At 40.3% G+C, this 21,125-nt stretch overlaps 1 protein-coding gene across 2 annotated transcripts in view; it reads right to left on the bottom strand.

Moving 5' to 3' along the window:
- NELL1 (neural EGFL like 1) overlaps positions 1-21,125 on the bottom strand; it is an 865,070-nt gene that overhangs the window by 298,547 nt on the left and 545,398 nt on the right. For both annotated transcript variants that reach the window (XM_037027141.2, XM_073216324.1), the window contains exon 14: positions 19,406-19,528. In XM_037027141.2, coding sequence (XP_036883036.2) covers positions 19,406-19,528 — 123 coding nt within the window. The remainder of the gene's footprint in view (positions 1-19,405; positions 19,529-21,125) is intronic.

Genomic DNA, 21,125 nt, shown 5'->3' with positions numbered 1-21,125 from the left:
TCCTGACTTTAAACACCTGACATATTCTTGGCTGACCAAGAAATACAGGGTGAATTATAAGATGAAGACATGTTGCAACCCAGTTTGTCTAACACCGTGCCGTGCTATGTCTGTTTCACCAGTGAGATCAATAACTTTTTTGCTACTCTGAAACACATTACAAGTTGGATATTATAGTACATGTTTGCCTTTATAATCAATATACTGGAAGAAGAGTATGTTCTGTATTCAAAGAGTCTTCATTTGACTCTGAACTCTAATATGTCTTTGGTGCAGGGCCTTGAGTAAGTTACTTCCCCTCCTTAATTGAGTTTCATCATCTGTAAAACAGAATTGAAAACAATATCTCCCTTAAGGGTTATTTGGGAAATAACAAGTGAAAATTACTTTGATAACAGGCAAATTGCTATGGAAATCATAATTACCACTCTATCACTATAGCAGTAGTATATATAGTAGTATATAGAAAGAGTCGTGAAACAAAACAAAGAAGTCTGGGAAGATATCATGGAATAAGGAAAGGATGTCCAAGAATTAGAAACTTGAGTTTTTAGTCTCATTTTGTCACACAGATGTTACAAAAGAATGTCCTTCTCCCAAGGCAACCTGACCAATAAATAGAAGTGATCCCTAAAGAAGTTTCTATCTCTAAATTGCCTTGGTTGCCCATCAGTCAGGCATCTCATATCATTTCTAGATTAATCCTTAACCACAGAGACATTTACTTAAAATAATGTCATTTTTGCATATCTACTCAAATACAAATACTTTTAAGTACAGACTCAGATACTTCACCTATTATCAATTATACATTCTAAGTTTAGGAATTACCCAGTTGGCAGAATTATTGATCAAAAGCTGGATGCTTTCTGAAAGGCTGTAGAATGCAAAAACATGTTTCAGTGATCAACAGCTGCCTTCAAAGAGATTAGAATCTAATATTCAAGCCTTTTATATCATTCTTCCTACCTTCTGACTTATTTGACTTATTTGAAACGTTTCCCTTTTTTTGACAAAAGAAAGCAAAATCTCAAACTGTATCTGTTTGCTCAAAGTACAAGCTTCTGTTCTTTAGTTCCCTTTTTGATTAATTCCCAACTCTTTGCTAATTACAGGAGGAGGAGTGGACTGCTTTTGACCAACTTTAGTAAGGAATTTCAATGCATGCCTGGGCTCATTTTGAGGTTCAATCTGCTGCCCTAAAAAATACAACATGCCGTTAAGTTTTCAGATAGAAGCATGCTTCAGTTGCATCAAATTTTCAGGAAATTTGGTGCACAGTTACAAGATGCATCAGGGCCAACATGGTTGCAAGCTTCTGAGGGAAGGCCCTGGATCCTAAATTTACCTTCACCTTTTATTCCATGGATAATCCTGACCTAAGGCAGAAGGCATACATGTCTCTCAGATCAGTATTAGGGTAGCAAAACTGACTGGACTCCACAAATAATCTTATTCAATGTTTCTTCCTTAGTCCCCATTCCCATGGTTCTAATTACCTAACCTGTCTTACGCACAAGGGAAAAGAGAAGGGATTTTGAAATCAGATAAACCTGGGTTCAAATTCTAGATCGCCATTGGCTAACAGTATAATTACAGGTGGTTAACTAAGCCTCTGTTGTTTCACTTGTAAAAAGAAATTTGCATGTGTTTTGGAGATGTGGTAAGAATTAAATGGACCAGTGTGTGTAAACATCTGGACAGAGCCTTACACTAAAATATGCTATACACGTTCATAAATTTCTGCAGGTGTCTACATGTACTCAGTAAGCACATCCCTGCTCACAAATCCTATTCTTGCCCTTGTTTCTCTTACAGGCTGGCAACTTAATCCTTGAACTTATTCCTGGACTGCATTCTGGTGTCTGGAATCCAGCTACTCACAGATTGACCATCTTAACACCAATGATCTACTTGGTTCACTATTTCCCAATCCGAAGTCTTCCTCACTGTGATCTATTACATCACCTTTAACCTTCCTGTCTTAGTCCATTCAGGCTGCTACAACAGAACACTACAAACCGGATAGCTTATAAACGATAGACAGTTATTGCTCATAGTTTGGAGCAATTGCTTATTGCCTCTAGGCTGGCAAGCAGTACGAGGCCAATGCACCAGGACTGTCATATTCTCCCCAGTTCATAGCTAGCATCCCCTCACTGTGTCCTCACATAGTGGAAGGGGCCAGGGATCTCTCTGGACCCTCTAAGGCACTAAGCCTATTCATGAAGGTTCTACCTTCATGACCTAAGCACCACCACCCCCAAAGTCCCCACCTCTTAACAAACCATTTTGATTTCAACATCCAGGAGCAAGAGCAAGGAAGAAATCTGCATGTTTTGAGGATGGTATGAATGATGCAAAGTGGTGGTTGTTTTAATTGACTTGAACTGAAAGGCTGCAGAATATAGTGGAGAGGAGAAAAGCATCTACAAAACCACACACATGGATTCATACAATAAGTAACAGTTTTTAGTGAATAAGAAAAAACTCTCATTCAAGAATACTGAGATAGTAATTGGGCCATACCTGAGGAAAAAAAAATATACAAGTACGTAGCCAAATCTGCTAATTATTCTTCCATCTAAAACACTGCCTTCCCTTTGACCTAATAATAACATTAATCACCCTGATTCATATAATTTTACTCCAAATATACCTTATTCTCATAGAAATACAAAGATTTTCCCACTGGAATGCTAAGAATTCTTACTGCTTTCCTTCGCAAAGAAGCTGAGTTACTATACTAGCAGTTAGAACTTTCTTAGAAAATGACAGAAAACCCAACTAGACAGGCTGAAGCAAAACTAGGGCTTGTCCTGCTTCAGGCATGGCTGCATATAGAAGCTCAAAGGTTATTATCAAGATCTGGTTTAACTTCATTTCTCCATGCAATTCTGTTTTGGCTTCATTCTCAGCTTCTCCGTTGTAGTCACAGCTGCTAGTCATCTTTCCAGATTCCCTTCCATCATAGAATTGTGATACTTTCTAATATAACTGGGGGAAAAAAACCTAACTGGATCGGCTTAGGTGATATGTCAGACCCTGAACCAGTTCTCGTGGCCAGAAAAGTGCACTGCTCTCATTGTCTTAGAGACAATGGGTCCGACACCAGGCTGTAAAGACTGATAGTGAGGTGGGATGGCTCCCAGAAGAAAATCATGGAGTACTTACCAAGGGGTTATGTTGGGTGGCAAGAACAACGAATGTCTAGTCTCTACTCTAGCGATCCTCATTTCTCTTCTCTGTCTGGAATCCAGTTTCTGCAGCTGTCATCTCCCTGTATCTACCTGTGACCACCAATATCCCCTGCAACCACCACTGTACTAGGATTAATCTAACCAGGCTCCACAATCCTCTGCTCTCTGGCTATCCCCTAAAATGCTGTCCTTCCCTGAATTCATCTCAGTTCAAACTCAAGGTCAGATCTGCCACTTCCTCTCTCTCTCTTGCTGCACCTTTTTATCTGGAAGATTTTGCTTCTCATTTCTTGAACTTCAGCTGATAGGAAACAAATTCCCATAAATCCTCATCCTTTTCAGAGAATGCTTCTTTCACCACCATAACAACTAGGTCCTTGCTCATGTCCAAAAAGTCTGCTTCCCTTACAACTTTCTCAAGAGAAGTTCATTATTCCAACATGACCTATGTTATGTGGAGAGTCCTGGCATTCTCCAAGCTTGTATCCACATGACAACTTGGTTTCCATACAGATGACATCTCCAGTATTATATAAGACCCTCTGTACTTACCTAACCTCATCCTCAGCTAGACTACATAGCTAATTACCTCAATCATCCCTTCTAAGCCTCAATTGCCTCATGTATGTAATGGGGACAGTAATCCTGTCTTTTTCATAGAGAACTGATACAACTTAAGTGACATATTTGTTGTAAAGCCCTTAGTATAGTGTGTGGCTCACAGGTGTTCAATAAATGCTAGCTGTTATTTTTGTCACAGGAGTGGGGTTGTGGTTCAATGGCCATACTTTAGAGTATTAGATTTACATTTCTTCAACATTCTTTGAGTGAAACAAAACACAATTTACATTAAATGGAATAACTTCAGTCTGGGGGACCAAACTATGTCAGTCATTAATCTGGTGACCAAAGACACATCCAAACAGAGATGAAATACATAATACTTATGCTTTGAGCACAGTCTATCTATCAACTTTCTTAATTTTCTCAACAAATGTAAAAACCCTTTTCCCACATGACTTAGATACTAAAGAGTGAATTTTAAGGGAAGGGAAATTAGTATTTACCGGGTTCCTACTATGGCCAGGTAGGCAACATAGGTTATTCCACTTAACCCTCATAACTTGTTTATTGCTAATTTCCCTCAACAAACATTAAATAAACTTTATGTGCTAAGCTTTAAGGACATTAAGGTGACAAGGGTGTGCTATCTGCCTTTTCAGGATAGTAAGAGAAATAGGTTAAGCAAATGAGCGATGACAGGGTGCTGTGATGAATGCCAAGACAGAATGATGTGTAGGAAGGCAGAGTGGGGTGGGAAGCGGGAGAGCAGATGTCTGGAAAGAGGTAAAACTTAACTGCATTTTGAAGGACAAGCAAAAGCCAAAAAAAAAGGGGAAATATACTTCACTCAAGATGAGGGCATAACAACCAATAACATACCATATGCAAGCAATTTAATCCTCAAGTAAGAGAAGTTTCAGTAACTTCCAAGATCATGAGACAGCTAAGCACTTGAGACCAGTTTTGAACCCAGCAGACCCAAGTCCAAAAATCCATGCATTTGGCCTTTGAGCTATTTCACAGCAAGGAAGACCTGGAGCACTGCAAGTAGTTTGACTGACGTACAGGTTTTGTTGAGGGGAGAGTGGTAGAAAAATGAGGCTAGAAGTAGGTGGAATATCCAGAAAGGCCCAGTTACCTTGCTAAAAAGGGATAATTCCACCCTAAAGGGCATGGGGATGCACGGGAGGGCCTTCAGCAGAGAGTCACTGGTAGTCAGAGAGATACTCAACAGTACCTGCTATATGCCAGGCAGTGCCCCGGACATTTACACCCCATTTAACCCTGAAAACCACCCATGGAGGTAGATACAATTATTATCTCCAGTTGTAAGAATAAGCCACAGACTGGTTAAATGACTAGCCTGAGATGGCACAGCAAGCTAAGTAGAAGAGCTAGCTTCTAACTAAGCAGTCTAGTTCTAAAAGCCATGCTCTTCACCACTCTGTTATCCTGCCTGCAGATAGGCCAAGGAGAATCACTGGTTCTGGATGTGTGTGGGATGGACAGGGAAACAGCCAGACCAGAAAGGGTGGGTAATACACACTGTGAAGTTCATGCCATATCCTCCATATTCCTTAGGCAAGCAAGCAAACTCCGAGAAGAGATGTTGCCCTAGTTCACACAGTATGTGTTGGAGTTGAGATTTTATTTCAAAAGTGTCAGATTCCAAAGCCCTTGTATTTAACAATGTTTGGGGCTGCTTCTTGCTAATATAGTTTCAATAAATTCATTACAAATTCCAATTATCTGAGTCTAAAATAATTAAATTTTATTCTCTGTAAATTCAGCATTCAAGTACGATCCCACTCAATGGCATATTTAAGTGTGTCAGAAAATGATCTACAAATTGCCATATATTTCCTTATCCTTGAGAATGCACGGCTCTCCTCTGGCTAATGGGTGTAATGAGACTCTGCAGAGCATGTCACTATTTAAAGTTGATAAGCATCATCGCTGCAAGCAGGTCATTATGAAAAGCATTATGTCTGCTCTCTTATGAACTGTTTTTAATATGAAATTGATCTTGAAATGCAACAAAGGTAAATGCTATATATTTGTTTTCTTTTTCCTTCTAATCTCGTATCTTAGCATAATTTGAGCTTTGATGAATGCTACTCATTTCTATTCAATATCTGACTTCATGGTGAAATTTCACCCTGAGACAGGAAATGTTATACTGTAGGAGGAATTAGATATTCGTAACCCCTGGTATATGGCTTCCAACCATCTGTATACTTAATAAAGACTACAGTTTTGCATTCAACTGAAATGCAGACTTGGGTTGCTCAATATAACAAGGAACATCATGGAAAGCAACATTTCCTACTTTAAGGGAACTATGCTGTCTCTCCAGAGATCCCTTGTGTGCTATATTTAGTTCTTATTAAGTGAAACCTACCCTGAAAGTTTTAGAACTGCTGGGGTAGCTACTGGTCACAGGTAATAGTTGAGCACTTGAAACGTCTGAATTAAGGTATGTTAAACCTATTTTTTCTTTTAGAAAAATTTAAATAACATGTATGCCTTTTATTTCAACAGGACAATGTTATTCCAGAGTCTCCCAATTTCAGAGTATACACTTGTGCATGTATGTTTTGCTTTATTAAAATAAAGCCCTTTTCCAAGAAATGTATTATACCTTGCTTTTTCTACTTAATATAGTCTCAAAGAGATACCAACACTCAGTATTCTTATCTGTGTTGAACTCTGCAAAACAAAGACTTTACTATCTCAACCCCGAAATCATTTCTAAGCTTTAAACAGCCTCGAAGGCTGAATCTGAACCATTTTCTAATCTCATCTCTTCAATATCTCCCAAAATTGGTGGTTTTAGAGGGATATCTAGAATTCTTCTCTCATCTATACAGACCCTTATACAAGCAAAATATTCATTTTGTGAAATTTTAATAGTCTGCTTTAAGAAAATGTATCTTAAATTAGTTCATTATTCCTAACACAAAAGTGTAAACTAGATTCAAACAGATACTTGAATTTTTGTCATTTTCCTGCCTACTATCTTTCAGAATATGCCACATTAAAAAAATGGTATTATCCCCAAGTGAGTAAGGTCACACAAGAAGACAGTGAAGGAGGATAAGCACTTAATTTTTCTGTTGTAAGTTTAAAAATGGGAAGTTCACTAAGTTTGGAAGAAAGGATCACTAACCACAAGAAGAGAAGGATCCTATTAACAAGTGGGAATCAGTTACTTAAGTAACAGAATTATGAGAGGTCCAGGGCTCAAGTGGAGAGTTATTTTACAGTGTCATTGACAAGTCTACTCAAGAGATATTTGATGATGCTGAGGGATTTTTTTGCACTACTTTCAAGTGACCCATGAAGCAGTTTCTCAATTTTTCTTAAAACTTGCAGGATCAAAAGATTAGATAAAAAGTGAACTGTCTTTAATTTGATTGAAGCCAGATAGAAGTGGTGATGACGTGGTTGAAAGGAATGAATTTATTCACTTGGAGAAATGTTTTAAATCCCAGATACTCCCTGTCTTTCTTCTTTGAAGGCCTACAAATGATCTTCACAGTGCATCTATCAGAAATAATTTCAGAATTGCATACAGAGGTTTATTTTCTACAAATAAAAATACAGCCACATTTATTCATTTAGAATTGTATTTACAACAGCAATATAGCAGAGACTGCTGGTGCTGCCCGTAGCTATGCCCCTCCGTCCCTTCACCCCAAGCACACAGATATGTTGCTCTGTTGCTTCATGTGGCCATGGACTTAGTTCTGCCCAATGCCACATGAACTAAAGTGGCATGTGCCACGTTTAAATCTAGCCCCTAAACACCTCCCATCCATGACCCACCTTCTTCCCCCATCTGCTGATGGAGGGGTGATGACTCTGAGAGCCAAGAGGAGGTTACAGCCCCAAGAGAGAAAGTTGAGCAGGTTTCTGAGTTACTGGGGCACCACCCCCACTTACCACTGACTCCTAGTGAATAATCATATGAGTAACAAATAAGGATTTGTTGTTTTGACCTACTGAAATCTTGGGGCTTACAAAAGCTACCACTGCTTCCTTACCTTATGCAAGCATTTCACATGTGTCAGCTATTTGCCATACAGATTTCCCAGATAAGAGCTGAGGGTAAGAAGACATTTGAAAATATCATTACATGTTACAAATAAATAAATGAGGAACAAGAGGTCGCTTGACTGACTCATTGCCACAGGACAACGTGTAACCCAGATGCTCTGGCAAATAAACACCTATGTGTAAATGTGAAGATTAGGCAAAAAGCAGTAGAAACACACACTGAACTCACTGTGGTTGAGTTGGAAGATGGCTGCATTTTAAAGACTATGAGTTGAGCTACTGCAAACAGAGATATGATATTCTGCCATGAGCATATCTAACTTTATTCTAGAAAATAAATGCCTGAGTACATGCCTGAGGCTGAAATTTAGGAACATATCACCATGTTGGGAACAGAATGAGGCAGAAACATGAAAGCAGGGGATGTGCACACCACAACAGTACCAGTAAAGGATCCCAACAGTACCCCGTTACGGTCAGGTTGCAGTTATCATTGCCCACAAATCATGTTGACATTTGCACTGTGTTTGTCAAATCATCTTTTCTCTCCTTAATAACAGCCTAAATTAAGAAAATCCTCTAAGTTAATATCAGAAGTATCTGGGCCAGGCCACCTCACAGACAGTACCTGGCCAAGGCTCCCAACCAGTGAGCTCTCACAGTACAGCAGTCATTAAGAAGGACTAGATCTATGTAAGCTAACCTTGCCTTAAAATATGGCACCCAGCCAGGGACTAGCTTTTGGGTCTGTGTAAGGTAAATACTCTGCACATATTCTGAGCTGATATGGGCATGTCAAATATAGCTGGTGCCATTCTATGATAGCACCAATTTTTAAGTACTTTGAATATTTTATGAATAATTGTTCTCCAAAACAGAGCATAACTCAGCAGATAGCCTAGAGATGGACGATGGCATCTTTCAATAATGTTGCCTAAATAAAGTCTCTGGGTCCATTGAGAATTGTTCCTCAGAAAAGATAGACAGTCTTATCTTGATTTCTCAACAGAAAGTCAATGTTCAGTAGCCTGTTTTAAAATAAAATTGACTGACATATATTTAGATGGCTCTGCTAATCTCATGAGTCATTTCAGATGTGACAATTACAGACAACAAACATCAGTATTACTCACCAAAATGCAGCCTCAAAATGCACTCAGAAGAATCATCACTTGTCTAAGTGTCAGATTTCCACTACCTCCGCGAGGCAAGCTGCCTTAACATGTTTCCATTAGGCGCCTAAGGATGTAGTTACTGTCTACTGGGCTGCAAACTTTAAAAGGTAAGCATTGACTTTGCTATGTGATGGTAAGTGCTTTAAGTGCATCCAAAAGACTCTTTTTGGGGCCAGCAGAAATGCACTTGAAGGAAAAGAATATTAAAGGCCAGGACAAGACCATATCAAGGCCTGCCTTGTTAAGCCAAAATAAACAACCAGTATATTGGATCATGTGCCCCCTTGAGTCCCCTTCCCTTGTCACAGTCTTGTTAATGTGCTGTTGCTGGTTTCCAGTCTGCACTACAGCTCTCTGTCTGCCTGCAGTTCTTGATCAAGCTGATGAACATAATGTCTCTCGATAACTTAGACGACCCGCTTCATTTTCTAATATCAGTCACATTTTTCAAAGGAAGCATTATAGAAACCTTATGCATAACCATGTCCCATGAGTTTAGAGACTCTCCCTTTTCTCAGAACTAAATCAGTATTATAAAGTATCCTCCCCCACTTCAGGACTGTAACAAACACACCCACGTCTAAATTTAGTACCGGTGTAAGTTGGTAAGCATTTGTGTAGTACATACTGCTAACATTGTAGTTGATACTCAAATATTCGTGTTAACATTACTACCATTCTTTTACTACTACTACTAACAGTGCATTCAAAATGAGTGAGCACTTCTGGGGGTGGATGCATCTTTGCCATGCTGTCTTCTCCAGTCCTCAGGAGGGAACAGTAGTGGAATGATTAAGTTTATTTGTTTCTGTACCCAAGTAGTATCTCTTCCTTTTATGAAGAGGGGTGTCTACCTGGCAAGTCTCATGAAGATGGGTTCCTGTGCACCACAGCCCACGGCCTCAGCATGATACAAGCCATCCCTCCTCTCAGACCTGTTCTGCGATCCCCAGAGCCTGCCATTTCTGTGCCTCAGTAGAGCAAACATCTGCCTTCATCTCTGCATCCTCTCTTCCAGCTTCTCCTCCTAGATCCGAGAGTACATAAGAGGCAAGGCTGAAGTGTGGCCTGATTGTCCTAGAGCGCCAAAAGCAAAGAAAATTGCAGTTCCCACACTGTTCCTCATCTGTTTTCTACTGACTTGAACATATAGGGATGGAGAGGAAAATGGGAACACCCCAAACCTCCAGCAGACAGTGGTGGAGTAAGATTCCATTTTTAGGAACAAAGTGATCCTAAGTTTATCTATGGCTGAAAATTAAATGACAGAGAGAAACTGATTTCATGCTGCCTTGGACCACAGAATGGAATGCTGATCTAAGTCTGAATATTTTCCTTTTGGTCACCAGGAAGTGAGGAAACAGTATTAAAAGGCAATGTCTCAACCACTGTGGAAAGCAGTATGGAGGTTCCTCAAAAAACTCAAAATAGGAATACCATTTGACCCAGGCATTCCACTCCTAGGAATTTACCCTAAGAATGCAGGAGCCCAGTTTCAGAAAGACATATGCACCCTTATGTTTATTGCAGCACTACTTACAATAGCCAAGAAATGGAAGCTAAGTGTCCATCAGTAGATGAATGGATAAAGAAGATATGGTACATATACACCATGGAATATTATTCAGCCATAAGAAGAAAACAAATCCTACCATTTGCAACAACGAGGACAGAGCTAGAGGGTATTATGTTCAGTGAAATAAGCCAGGTGGAGAAAGACAAGAACCAAATGATTTCACTCATCTGTGGAGTATAAGAACAAAGAAAAAACTGAAGGAACTAAACAGCAGCAGAATCACAGAACCCAAGAATGGACTAACAGTTGCCAAAGGGAAAGGGACTGGGGAGGATGGGTGAGAAGGGAGAGAGAAGGGGAATAAGGGGCATTATAATTAGCACACACAACATACTGTGAAGGAGCACAGGGAAGGCAGTATAGCACAGAGAAGACAAGTAGTGACTCCATAACATCTTACTGTGCTGATGGACAGTGGCTGTAATGGGGTATGTGGTGGGGACTTGATAATGGGGGGAGTCTAGTAACCACAATGTTGCTCATGTGATTGTATATTAATGATATCAAAAAAAAAAGGCAATATCTCCAATATCTCACCCAACAGCACATGCCACACTGTGATGGGTGCATGTCTCTGGAAGTCTCTCAGAACACAAAGGGCACAGTTGTGTGTTTAGTAACTTGTCATATTTTCTTCATTGCCTTGACTGCCTGGCATATGAAGTGCCTTCCAGATCAATCTAGCCCATATTAGGGTACTGAGTAAGTGAATGAGTCTAAAAGGGGGCCAAATAAAAATTTCTGAAGCAGACACAAAAAATAGATGCAAATAGATGCAAAACAGTAGCCATACTTGGGCTGCTTACTGCCTCTCAAATTAGGCTAAAATATTTGATCATTTCTGGCATAAGTATATTCAGTATCTATGGGGCATTCACTATAGGAATGAAACATAAAATAGAACAAATGAATTTTCTATGTGTAACAGATAATGTCTTTGAACTTAAATAGCACACTCAGTTATGATTTTCTAAAACATTAAAATAGATATTACAGCAGCATTTACTTTACAATTTTAATTTTCTTTTTGGTTTTCTGAATGGTGGTCTAGATTCAGTAGTAATTAGTACTACAAGCTATAAAAGCAGAGTTAAGTTTGGTTTCAGATGAACCGGCCAATTCTCATTTTGCATCAATATATATATTTACCAAGCAACCAAGAAGCACAAGATCTTATATTAGTGTGAAAGGCTGATATGCAAACAGTTAAGTTTAATGAGGTATAATACTTTAACTACTACAAACAGAACTGAGAGGAGAAGCAATTTATTCTGACTGAGGAGATCAAGGAAAAATGGGGTTTGAGCAGGACTAAGAAAGACGAACAGGATTTCAACTGGAAGAACAGGATGGAAAAAGTCACTCCAGTAAAATGATCCCAGGGGGAGGGAGGGAGGCATGATACCATCAGGCCTGGCCTGTTAGGAGACTAGGTAGTTAACTCTCAAGTGTGACTGGAAGGTAATGGGGAGAGATATTTAAGAGATGAGGTTCAAAATAACCAGATGGGGCCAAACTGTCACAAATGCCTTGCTAAAGAGTTTAGACTTTTTTCAATAGCAAATAACTTTTTTAGTAGAAAACTGTATCATTCTGTAGTGAGCTCCTCAGGTCCGTATGTATGTAGGCATGGCGTTGGGGTGCTGAGTCTTCCTGGCAAACTACTTCTTACCATTTTAAGTCAAAATTGGTATCTCTGTGTTAAGATCACTTTCTGATAACTGGCTGAACCTAACTGAAAGGGATCTTGTCATCCACAACCATATAAGTTTTGTCATTATGATTTATGGTCAAATCATCTAATAGTCCTAAAACCATCTAAAGTCACATTTCTTATAAGTGATCATCAATTTATTTCAATATGATCCTCAAAAAAATCTTAAACACTACCAAAGGGATACCCACCCACCCCCACCATGTTCTAAATGTGGAATCTTTAAGTGGCTCTGATTACTATTAGTCCACATTTGCTGCAAAGATCCTTCTCATTAACCAAGTCTGATCCTCAGCTTCCTCTACCTGCTTTCTGAACTTAAAAATCAATCAGGTGCACAGTATAGTTTCAAGTCCTTCCTTAAAATGTTATGAAATTGCTCTATAACCAGAGGCACACTTTGAGAAACACAGTCATAATCCTTATCTCTTTATTAATATGTATGTGTTTTTATAAATGAGCCTGGCTCCAAATGGGTCAAACCATCCTAAAATACCAGTCTCCTCTCACCATTCTCTCCGATATTTTGTCTGTATGCCTAAAGGCAGAATTTTAGATTGGGACCTTCCTGAATTCTTCCTCATTACATGAACCACATTTCAAAACTATGTTTAGAGTGCTTTAAGTAGTTTGCCAAAGGCTTTCCTATTCCCCTTGCTGTTTGCTTCAAAATCCCCAAGCATCATCTCTGATTCACAGCCCAATAATTTATCAATTTTATTATCTTCAGGGATATCTTACTAAAACAACTTACCTTTCTATTCTCCCTGTCCCTTCTCCCATATTGCCTGATTCTCTGAAAGCATCTTTTGTTTATGTGATATGCCTCTATTACTTATTTAATTCAGAATTTCATTTATATCATTAGCATGAGATGTCACATTAGTCTTTCTTTCTATAGCAAACCTCCTCTGGCCTTCAGTTCCTGACTTTCTATGTCTATGTACAATTATCCAGCATCCCATCAAAGAACAATTTCTAGGAGCAGCACTTCTGCATATGCACCTCAGCGCAAACATGATTATAATGAACGACTTTAGAGCATTACAGGATTCTGAAGTGCCTTCTAATAAGGATTCACCTGTGTTCCAGGAACTTCTACAGTGAATTGAATTTTATTGGATTGATTGTCTTGGAAAGTCAGTCATCTATTAGCAATGCAGACTCGACATTAAAGCCGGTTTGCAATCTACCTTTGGGAGTAATGCTTTCCTCAGGCTTTGGTAAGGCTTAAGTGGCTTAAGTAGCTCCGTGTCCCAGGCAGACTTTTGCTTTCTTGTAAGACCTTCTAGGTATACAAGAACATGTACTATTAGAAAGGGATCTCCATGTGTTTGTTCATCAGGAAACATTTGGGCACTGTACTAGGCTTAGATCTAATGATAGTAAAATAGATAGTTAAATAGAGATAGAGAGGCATGGCCTGCAGAAGACAGCCCAGTAAACAGTCAGCTGCAGTATGGGATTATAGAGACTGGCATGGTGTCTGGGGAGTGTCTATAGAGCACAGAGAAGGCGTGCTCATCCAGCCTGAAGTCAGAAAAGGCTTCCTGGACTTAAAATACAAGGAAAGATGAAATACACTGCCATAAACTGTAGAGTCATTAAAGAGCCCCCTCAGAGGTCTGAAAAGAAACACTGGGCAAGGGAAGATAATTCATCAATTTCTCTAGACAATAGAGGGGCTCTGGGGGGACACTAGGAGGGCATCACTCACTGTCCCCTGCCATGCCAGAGGATTTTGAGCAAGGGCATCAACTAGCTTTAGAATGTCCCTGGAGAGACTCTCCCTACAGTGGAGATCCTATAGCCGGTGAACAGACTGGGATGATGAGCCAGTAAACCCCTGGCTAAGTCCTTCTGATTTCTCACGTAAATAAACTCTGAATTTAAAAAAAATTCACTCAAGGAAGGTAGAACTTACAGGCACAAATATTTTATCCCTTCTTAATGGAAACTGTTGGAGGGGCTGGTAAGAAGTGGGAAGTGCTTCTTTTCCATTTATCTGATTTCCCTAAGGTATTTCCCCTTGGCCCTTGGCCACCCCTCTCATTCCTCTGTGATTGATGGTGTGGGGAGAGAGGAACTGGATATGTGTAGCCCATCTCTTTCCTCACTCATGCACTAGGAATCAGGAGATCCACAGCCCACAGGAAACACCCGCTCTGGGCCATACCTCCTGCCCTAAAGGGTGCAGAGGAGGCCCTACATACAGCTGCTCCACGAGTGGCCCTGCTCCACCTGTGACTGGCTGCATAAGCCTAATGTGGGGACTCGGTATAATGAACACCACTGTCACACACACACAAGCAATGTTCTCCGGGGCGACCTGTACCAGTACTCACATTGACATTTTGGTCTTCGCGTGCTTCATTTCTTTATCTGTCTCTCAATCGGTTCTGAATGCAGGCCGGGGAAAACAAGGGTATCATTTTTAGGCTATCCCTGTGATCAAATATGACAGGGATCATAATAAATTAATATATTCATTCCCAAGAGATTGATCATCTCAGGTCTGGTGATAAGGCCAAGTTTGTGAGCAGAGGATCTGATCCTCAAACACATGGACAAACAATCAGAAAGCCAGCCCGTAATGAGAGAGAACTATGGAACTGGTCCAGAGAGAAGTGCAAAGCAGACAGGAGGTAAGAGCACTATCAGCACCCCAGCTCCTGGAGCAACGTGCTTCTTCCCCCGGCCATCTGCCGCCCTGAGGAGCCACGACACAGCTGGGGAGCCCTCTGATACTGCAGGCACATCCAACTTCACCAGCATGCACTCAGCTGGCCCCTCCCTCAGAAGACTTCATACTTAAAGACTACAGCTCTGTGGGCACCATCCTGAAGTCCTGAGTATTTCCATCTTTGATTTTGTATTTTGCAAGTGCAGTCTACTGGGACAATGGAGCGTGCTCCGCAGGTTTGGGGCCTTAGCTCATGTATGGTCTCCCCTCCTTCCACTTCCTCGCTGCTCCAGGACGGGTCCTTGGCTCTTCACTCCCCTGTCCCTGGTGCTCTAGGGTCCCTTACAGCCTGTCCCTCTCTTCCCAGCAACAACTGCTGCTCTCCACCCCCAGCAGAGTCCTGGGCACACACAAAAGTAGGGTCAGCGTTAGGCATGCATGCTCTGGTGTTTCTAGGTGGAACATGGCTGTGTCATCCCCACTCCAAGCTGGTGATCCAGGGAACTGGTGGGGAAACTGTAGTCCCCTTGATAGTCCATTGGCTGTGGACTGCAGTGGAGGGCTCAGAGGAAGGGGAGACAGGTGGCTCTGACACTGTACCAGCCAGGTCACAGTGCATTTCTCAGGGCAGAGGGAAGCTCTGCAGTCAGTGGGCCAAGTGCATGAGCCAGGTTGGGGAACAGGCCAGAATCTCCTCTGAGGGTCTGCACTCACCCCAAGAGTATTCCCATGGCCAAGGGAGTAACATTAAATAGCAAATAAAAACACCATGACAGGTTGAGATAGAAAGCACAAAAGAAAGGTAAAAGCTTTATATTTTTGTACCTTTGCACAGCAGATTTTCCCTATTTTGAAAAAGGACCCCACACTTTCCTTTTACTTTGCGCTCTGCAAATTACATGACCAATCCTACCAGTAGAGTTCTCTTACTTGTAACCAAAGAAGTCCTAACAAACACATCATAGGCCTTTCACATGGCTCTATATTTTGAGCAATTCTTATAAGCCTCTTTCGCATCATAGTAACCCATTTGGTAACCTGTTCTGTTGGGTTCGAAGCATTTGCTCAAACCCTTTTCCCATGCTAAACAGTGAAATCTCCAATGCCCTTGTTTTATTTGTCTTTTGCTGTTCTGGTGCCCAGAGCTAAGTGCCAGACACAGAAACCACACTCACTGTATGTTTGTGAAATAAAGGTCAATATTATCACTCATTAAGACAAGCAGGCTCTCAAGTATCATCACATTTTGTCCAGCCCTAATGACAGACAAGAGAGGAGGCTTAGCTGGTCAGTCACGTATTGACAACTGCTGAGTTAAAGCCACCTTAGGTTCCAGGTTAATGCAGGCCTGGAAAAGCAAATAAACACTCTCCCACAGACAACCTCAACCCTCATAGGTCAGGTTGTGTAAATCTGATTTCAGACAGTTTGCAAGTACTTTGTTCACTTAATCCAAAATATTTAGCAACAGATGTTGCATCGTTTCAAAAGTACATTTATCAAAAATGTGAGCAAATTTTTAAAAATTACAGATTGTCATTGCACTGTCTCTTCCCTTCCTGTTTTCTTTGTAGTCTCAGACTATCTAAAACAGAGACAGACAGAGACAGAGAGAGAGACAGAGAGAGACAGAGAGAGAGCATGCAATATTAAATGATGAACACCCAGGAAGGAAGAGGAAGGGTAAAGAGAAAGAAAGGAAGAAAAACAGAAAAGAAAAAGGGATTAGAAGGGAGGGAAAAATCCAAAAGCAGTGGCACCAATGGGTTAGATCAGACTCAGCGGTGTCTTATTCAAGATTTACTGTAAAATGGAATAATGGTATCAGCCTCCCAGGGTAATGGTGGGAACTAAATGAGATGACATATACAGACACACCCAAGGTGTTCTGCACACACGTGGTGACTACTGTTGAAGCTGAACTGGTATTTTCCATCCATGTGAGGGAAAAAAAAAAACAGGAACAAACAAAAAGACCTCCTTACATACCAGCCACCAGGAAAGCTCATCTGAGAGAATTCACACCAATTAGTATTGTTTGAAAAAATGCTGCCTTGTGTTTTGCTTATTAATAGAAATGTTAACAGTGCTTATTTCTACCCAGATGTAGTCAATTCCATGAACAACACCATGTCTAGAAAAGCTTTTATACATTAAAAAATAAAAGAATTAAGATTATCTGGGTATCCTTGTCCAGTTCCCTCCGTAAATGTTTCACTTAGAAATGCTTTCGGTAGAAATGTCAACTATAAAATGTATGCCTTGAAACTGAGAAACATTCGGGTGTTTCAGTCAGAAGGCAGAGGTTTAAGTCAGTTCATGAACTGCTGCCTTCTCCTTCATCATTGTACCACTGATAAATAATACTGTCTTTACTTTATACAGCATCTGATAGTTAGAAACACATTGATATCTATTCCTTTAATAATTCTTTGCAATGCACTGTTGGATAAACATGGGAGGTAATAAGGACCCAATTTTCATATGTAAAAATACAGAAGTCACAACTGACCAGTAATGAAATCAGGTCTGCACCCCAGCTCTCCAACCTCTTTGTCCAGTTCCCCAACTACCCTGTACCACCTCCCCATGCAACATTCACAACACACAGGTTCTCCCTGACTGAGGTTAACACTACTGACCATAAGAATCACTTCAAGAAAATTATTTTCCCTAATTCATAACTTTCAGAGTCTGTAGGCACAAGAAATATTATTTGAACTCATATTTTTCACAGTCAGACTTTCAAATTCCACAAAGGTGCAGCCACTACTTATCTCAATGGCATGATAAGCCTTGGCAAACGCAAACTCACTGAACCGGTACTATTAATATTATTTTACGAGGTAACATAACTCTGAAAAAAAAATGCTTTAAAATAAAATCCTTATGTTGTTACTCAGATTTACAGCATGAACATGTAGGTCCTGACAATGGGTTTGATAATCCAAGAAACTATATTAATGTGTATGTTTTATTGTTAGCTTTGCAAATATCTTCAGCCTTCTTTTAAAAGCTGAGCAGTAGTTCCTTTATTTGCCCATGGAACTTAAACACACACACACACACACAAATATTACATGTATAAATTCCCACTTGAAGAGATGCAAACAATATTGTATACATAGCAATAAGGGAATGAATGCTCTTTTCCACACACACACACACACCCATGGGTAATAAGATACAGTTTGTGTGTTTCCAGTCTCTATGCATTTACATAAATACAAATAGAGGTATTTGTAAATAATATGAGAGAACATGAGATGATACCAAATGTATTATCCTGTAGCTTGGTTTTCTTTTTATTCTCCTCTTTCCCTTGGAAAAATGCATTGGAGCTCATGTCTTAGAGATCTTTGTACGTATATGTATGTGTGTATGTGTACATACATTTAGTTTCAAACCACTGTATTCTATTCCATGAAATGATATGCCAAATAAATTAAATCAACCCATTACTGATGGATATTTTGATTATTTCTTGTTTTTGATGAACACAAATGGGCAGCAAGAACACTGTATGTGCATTTCCCTCATGAGCAGGTGCTTTGCTAGAGCACACATCAAGAAGTAAAGTTGATTGAAGGAACCAAGAAAATATCTATGTTATTCTTCATAGTTATTTGAAAAATGTTGATAGATTTTGTCCAATTGCAATCGTCATAAAAAAGTTTAACCAGTTTACACTCTCAGTCATGTAAGAGGCTCTCTGCCACAGCCTCACAAACGTATAGTTAAGTCAAATCTAATCTTAGTCATGGTACATTATTTCCCTCTCATCCTCAGCATGTGCTCTCTGCAGAGAACTGATAATGTGCTGTGTGTCCTTGGGCAAGTCACTTAACCTTTCTGTGTCTCAGTTTTGTTACCACTACAAAGTGGATGATGATAATACCTAATTCAAAGGGTTATTTCCTGTTTGGTTTTTTTTTTTTTTGTACATTTTGCCTCTTTTTCAATGTGATTGTGTCTCTTTCCTCTTTGGTTGATTCAGTTAATTAAGATATATTAAATGAGTGTGTACAATGTGCCTGACACCATTCTTGAAGCTTCCTATCCAAGTAGATACCTCCAGTGTGACCATAAGCAGTGCCCCACTTGCTCTCTGAAGGAAGGTCACAAGGAATAAAAGCCAACATTAGCCATCAGAGCATCACTCGCAAACTCAGGCCAAGAGGGAAAGTGGAAGAGGGCCATCAAGTTGTGGACCTGCGCCCCTGACCCATGCTCACGTCTTTTTCATTCAACCCAAAAGGTAGACACAAAGCATTTTTCTTCTTCTCTGATGCACAGTGCCCTTGCCAACTGACAGACAAGAAACAGGAACCTGGCCACGCTCAGCCACCAGAATGGCGAAAAGGATCTGCCGCACAAGAACCAAGAGCCCTGGCAGAGAGGCAGCTCACAGCTGGCCCAAGGCAGCAGGCCTACCTCTGCAGACGGTCCCGTTGCCCACGTAGCCCGGTTTGCACGTGCAGCTGTGTCCCTGGACAGTGTTGGTGCAGATGGCATTCTCATCACAGCTGTGCTGCCCACTGCCACACTCATCGTGCTCTGTTTGCAGGGTGAGAAATAGAGACACCTTAAGTTGGAATCACTGGTGCTGGAAAAGTCAGCTGAGACTCACCAAGAAAGAACGACAGTGACTACCGTGCACTGGGACCTTACTACATGTCTGGCAGTTTCAATGCCTTATGTGGTTGAAACCTCAATGACGCTAAAAGATGGGCATTATCATCCCCACTTTGCAGGTAAAGAAACTGAGTGTCAAAGAAGTCATGCAATTTATGCAAGTCACACAACTGCTAAGTGTTGGTCTAAGGTCCTTGCTTCTTCCATGTTCTGCAAAGGTTTCCATGGAAGCTCCAAGGCAGTGGTTCTTAACTGGGAGAAGTTTTGCATCCCTTCTCCCATGGGAACATTTGACAATGTGTAATGATATTTTTGGTTACCATGGTTTTGGATAGACTCATTACTGGACTCCAGTGTGGAGAGGCCAGGGAACTGCTAAGCATCTTAAAAGCACAGGAAGGGTGACCACGAGAAAGAACAAACCCGTGCAAAATGCCACTAGTGCTGAGGCTGGGAAATGCTCCCCGAAGGTGATGAAAAAGGAAGAGAAACAAGCCCATGTGAGAGAGTCCACTGTTTCTTAGAACAGAAAGGGTAAACCTGAAGAGGAAGACCAGCTAAAACAGCCTGGCAAAGGAGCATTTACCAACAAGTATTTTCAAAAGAATAGCACTGGTTATAGGGAATGCTGATGAGCACGGGGCTGTGCTCTGAGTACAAATGGGATTTACTCTCAGAGCTCTCTTCAGGGGCTCCCGGCAGTTTAATTTTCAGAGTTCGGAACATACCCTCAGGTGGATGCCTGATGTGCAGCAATATACGTATTCAAATAGCTGCATCATCCTTCAGCTACAAGATATGGGGGAAATGGATCTAACACTACAAAATGGACTAGAAGATTCTAAGTTAGAAATCAAGATTTCACAGATAAGTACAATTTCCTCTCATAATCAGGACATTTTCAAGAGTCATCTAAACAACTACTCGGAAATAAACAATATGGGAAAGTTTATGTCATTGAGCACCTTTAACATCTGCTAGCATAATTTCTTAGAAATTTTAAGCAGAATCAGGTAGGGTTATTTAAGTCATAAAAGGTTACAAAACAGGAGTTGAAAAATCAACTAGAAACCCCAACGAAATAACATTAATTGGACAAAACTAAAAATTTAATAGAGTTTGTTAAGTGTACTATTAGGTCAATATAGCAAACAACTGAAATATCATCTATCTTCATTAATTTTTATTTTAAATTTCCTAACAGAGATCCAATAATAAGATAAAAATCTACAAAATGGAGCTGTTTTTAGTCACCCACATGCAATTAGGTAAAACACACACATGCATATGACACTTGGTTTAGCACTTCGGATTTTCAGATGAAAATTTTTTCTTTAGACCTTAAGATCAACCCAAACCGTCAGTGAGAAACATGCATGGACTACCTAGCAGTGAGAAGAGAAGATTTATAAGGACACACCTCTAGCGTGTGCTAACGTCATCTCCAGCTTCCTCCAGAAATAGTATAACCCTGTGGATGTCTGATCAAATCTGAAGACCATCAAACACCTGGCATGTG

The sequence above is a fragment of the Manis javanica genome, chromosome 11 (assembly GCF_040802235.1).
Source record: "Manis javanica isolate MJ-LG chromosome 11, MJ_LKY, whole genome shotgun sequence".
Lineage (NCBI taxonomy): Eukaryota > Metazoa > Chordata > Mammalia > Pholidota > Manidae > Manis > Manis javanica.
Note: the sequence above shows the minus strand (reverse complement) of the source record. Positions and strands in the feature narration are given on the sequence as shown.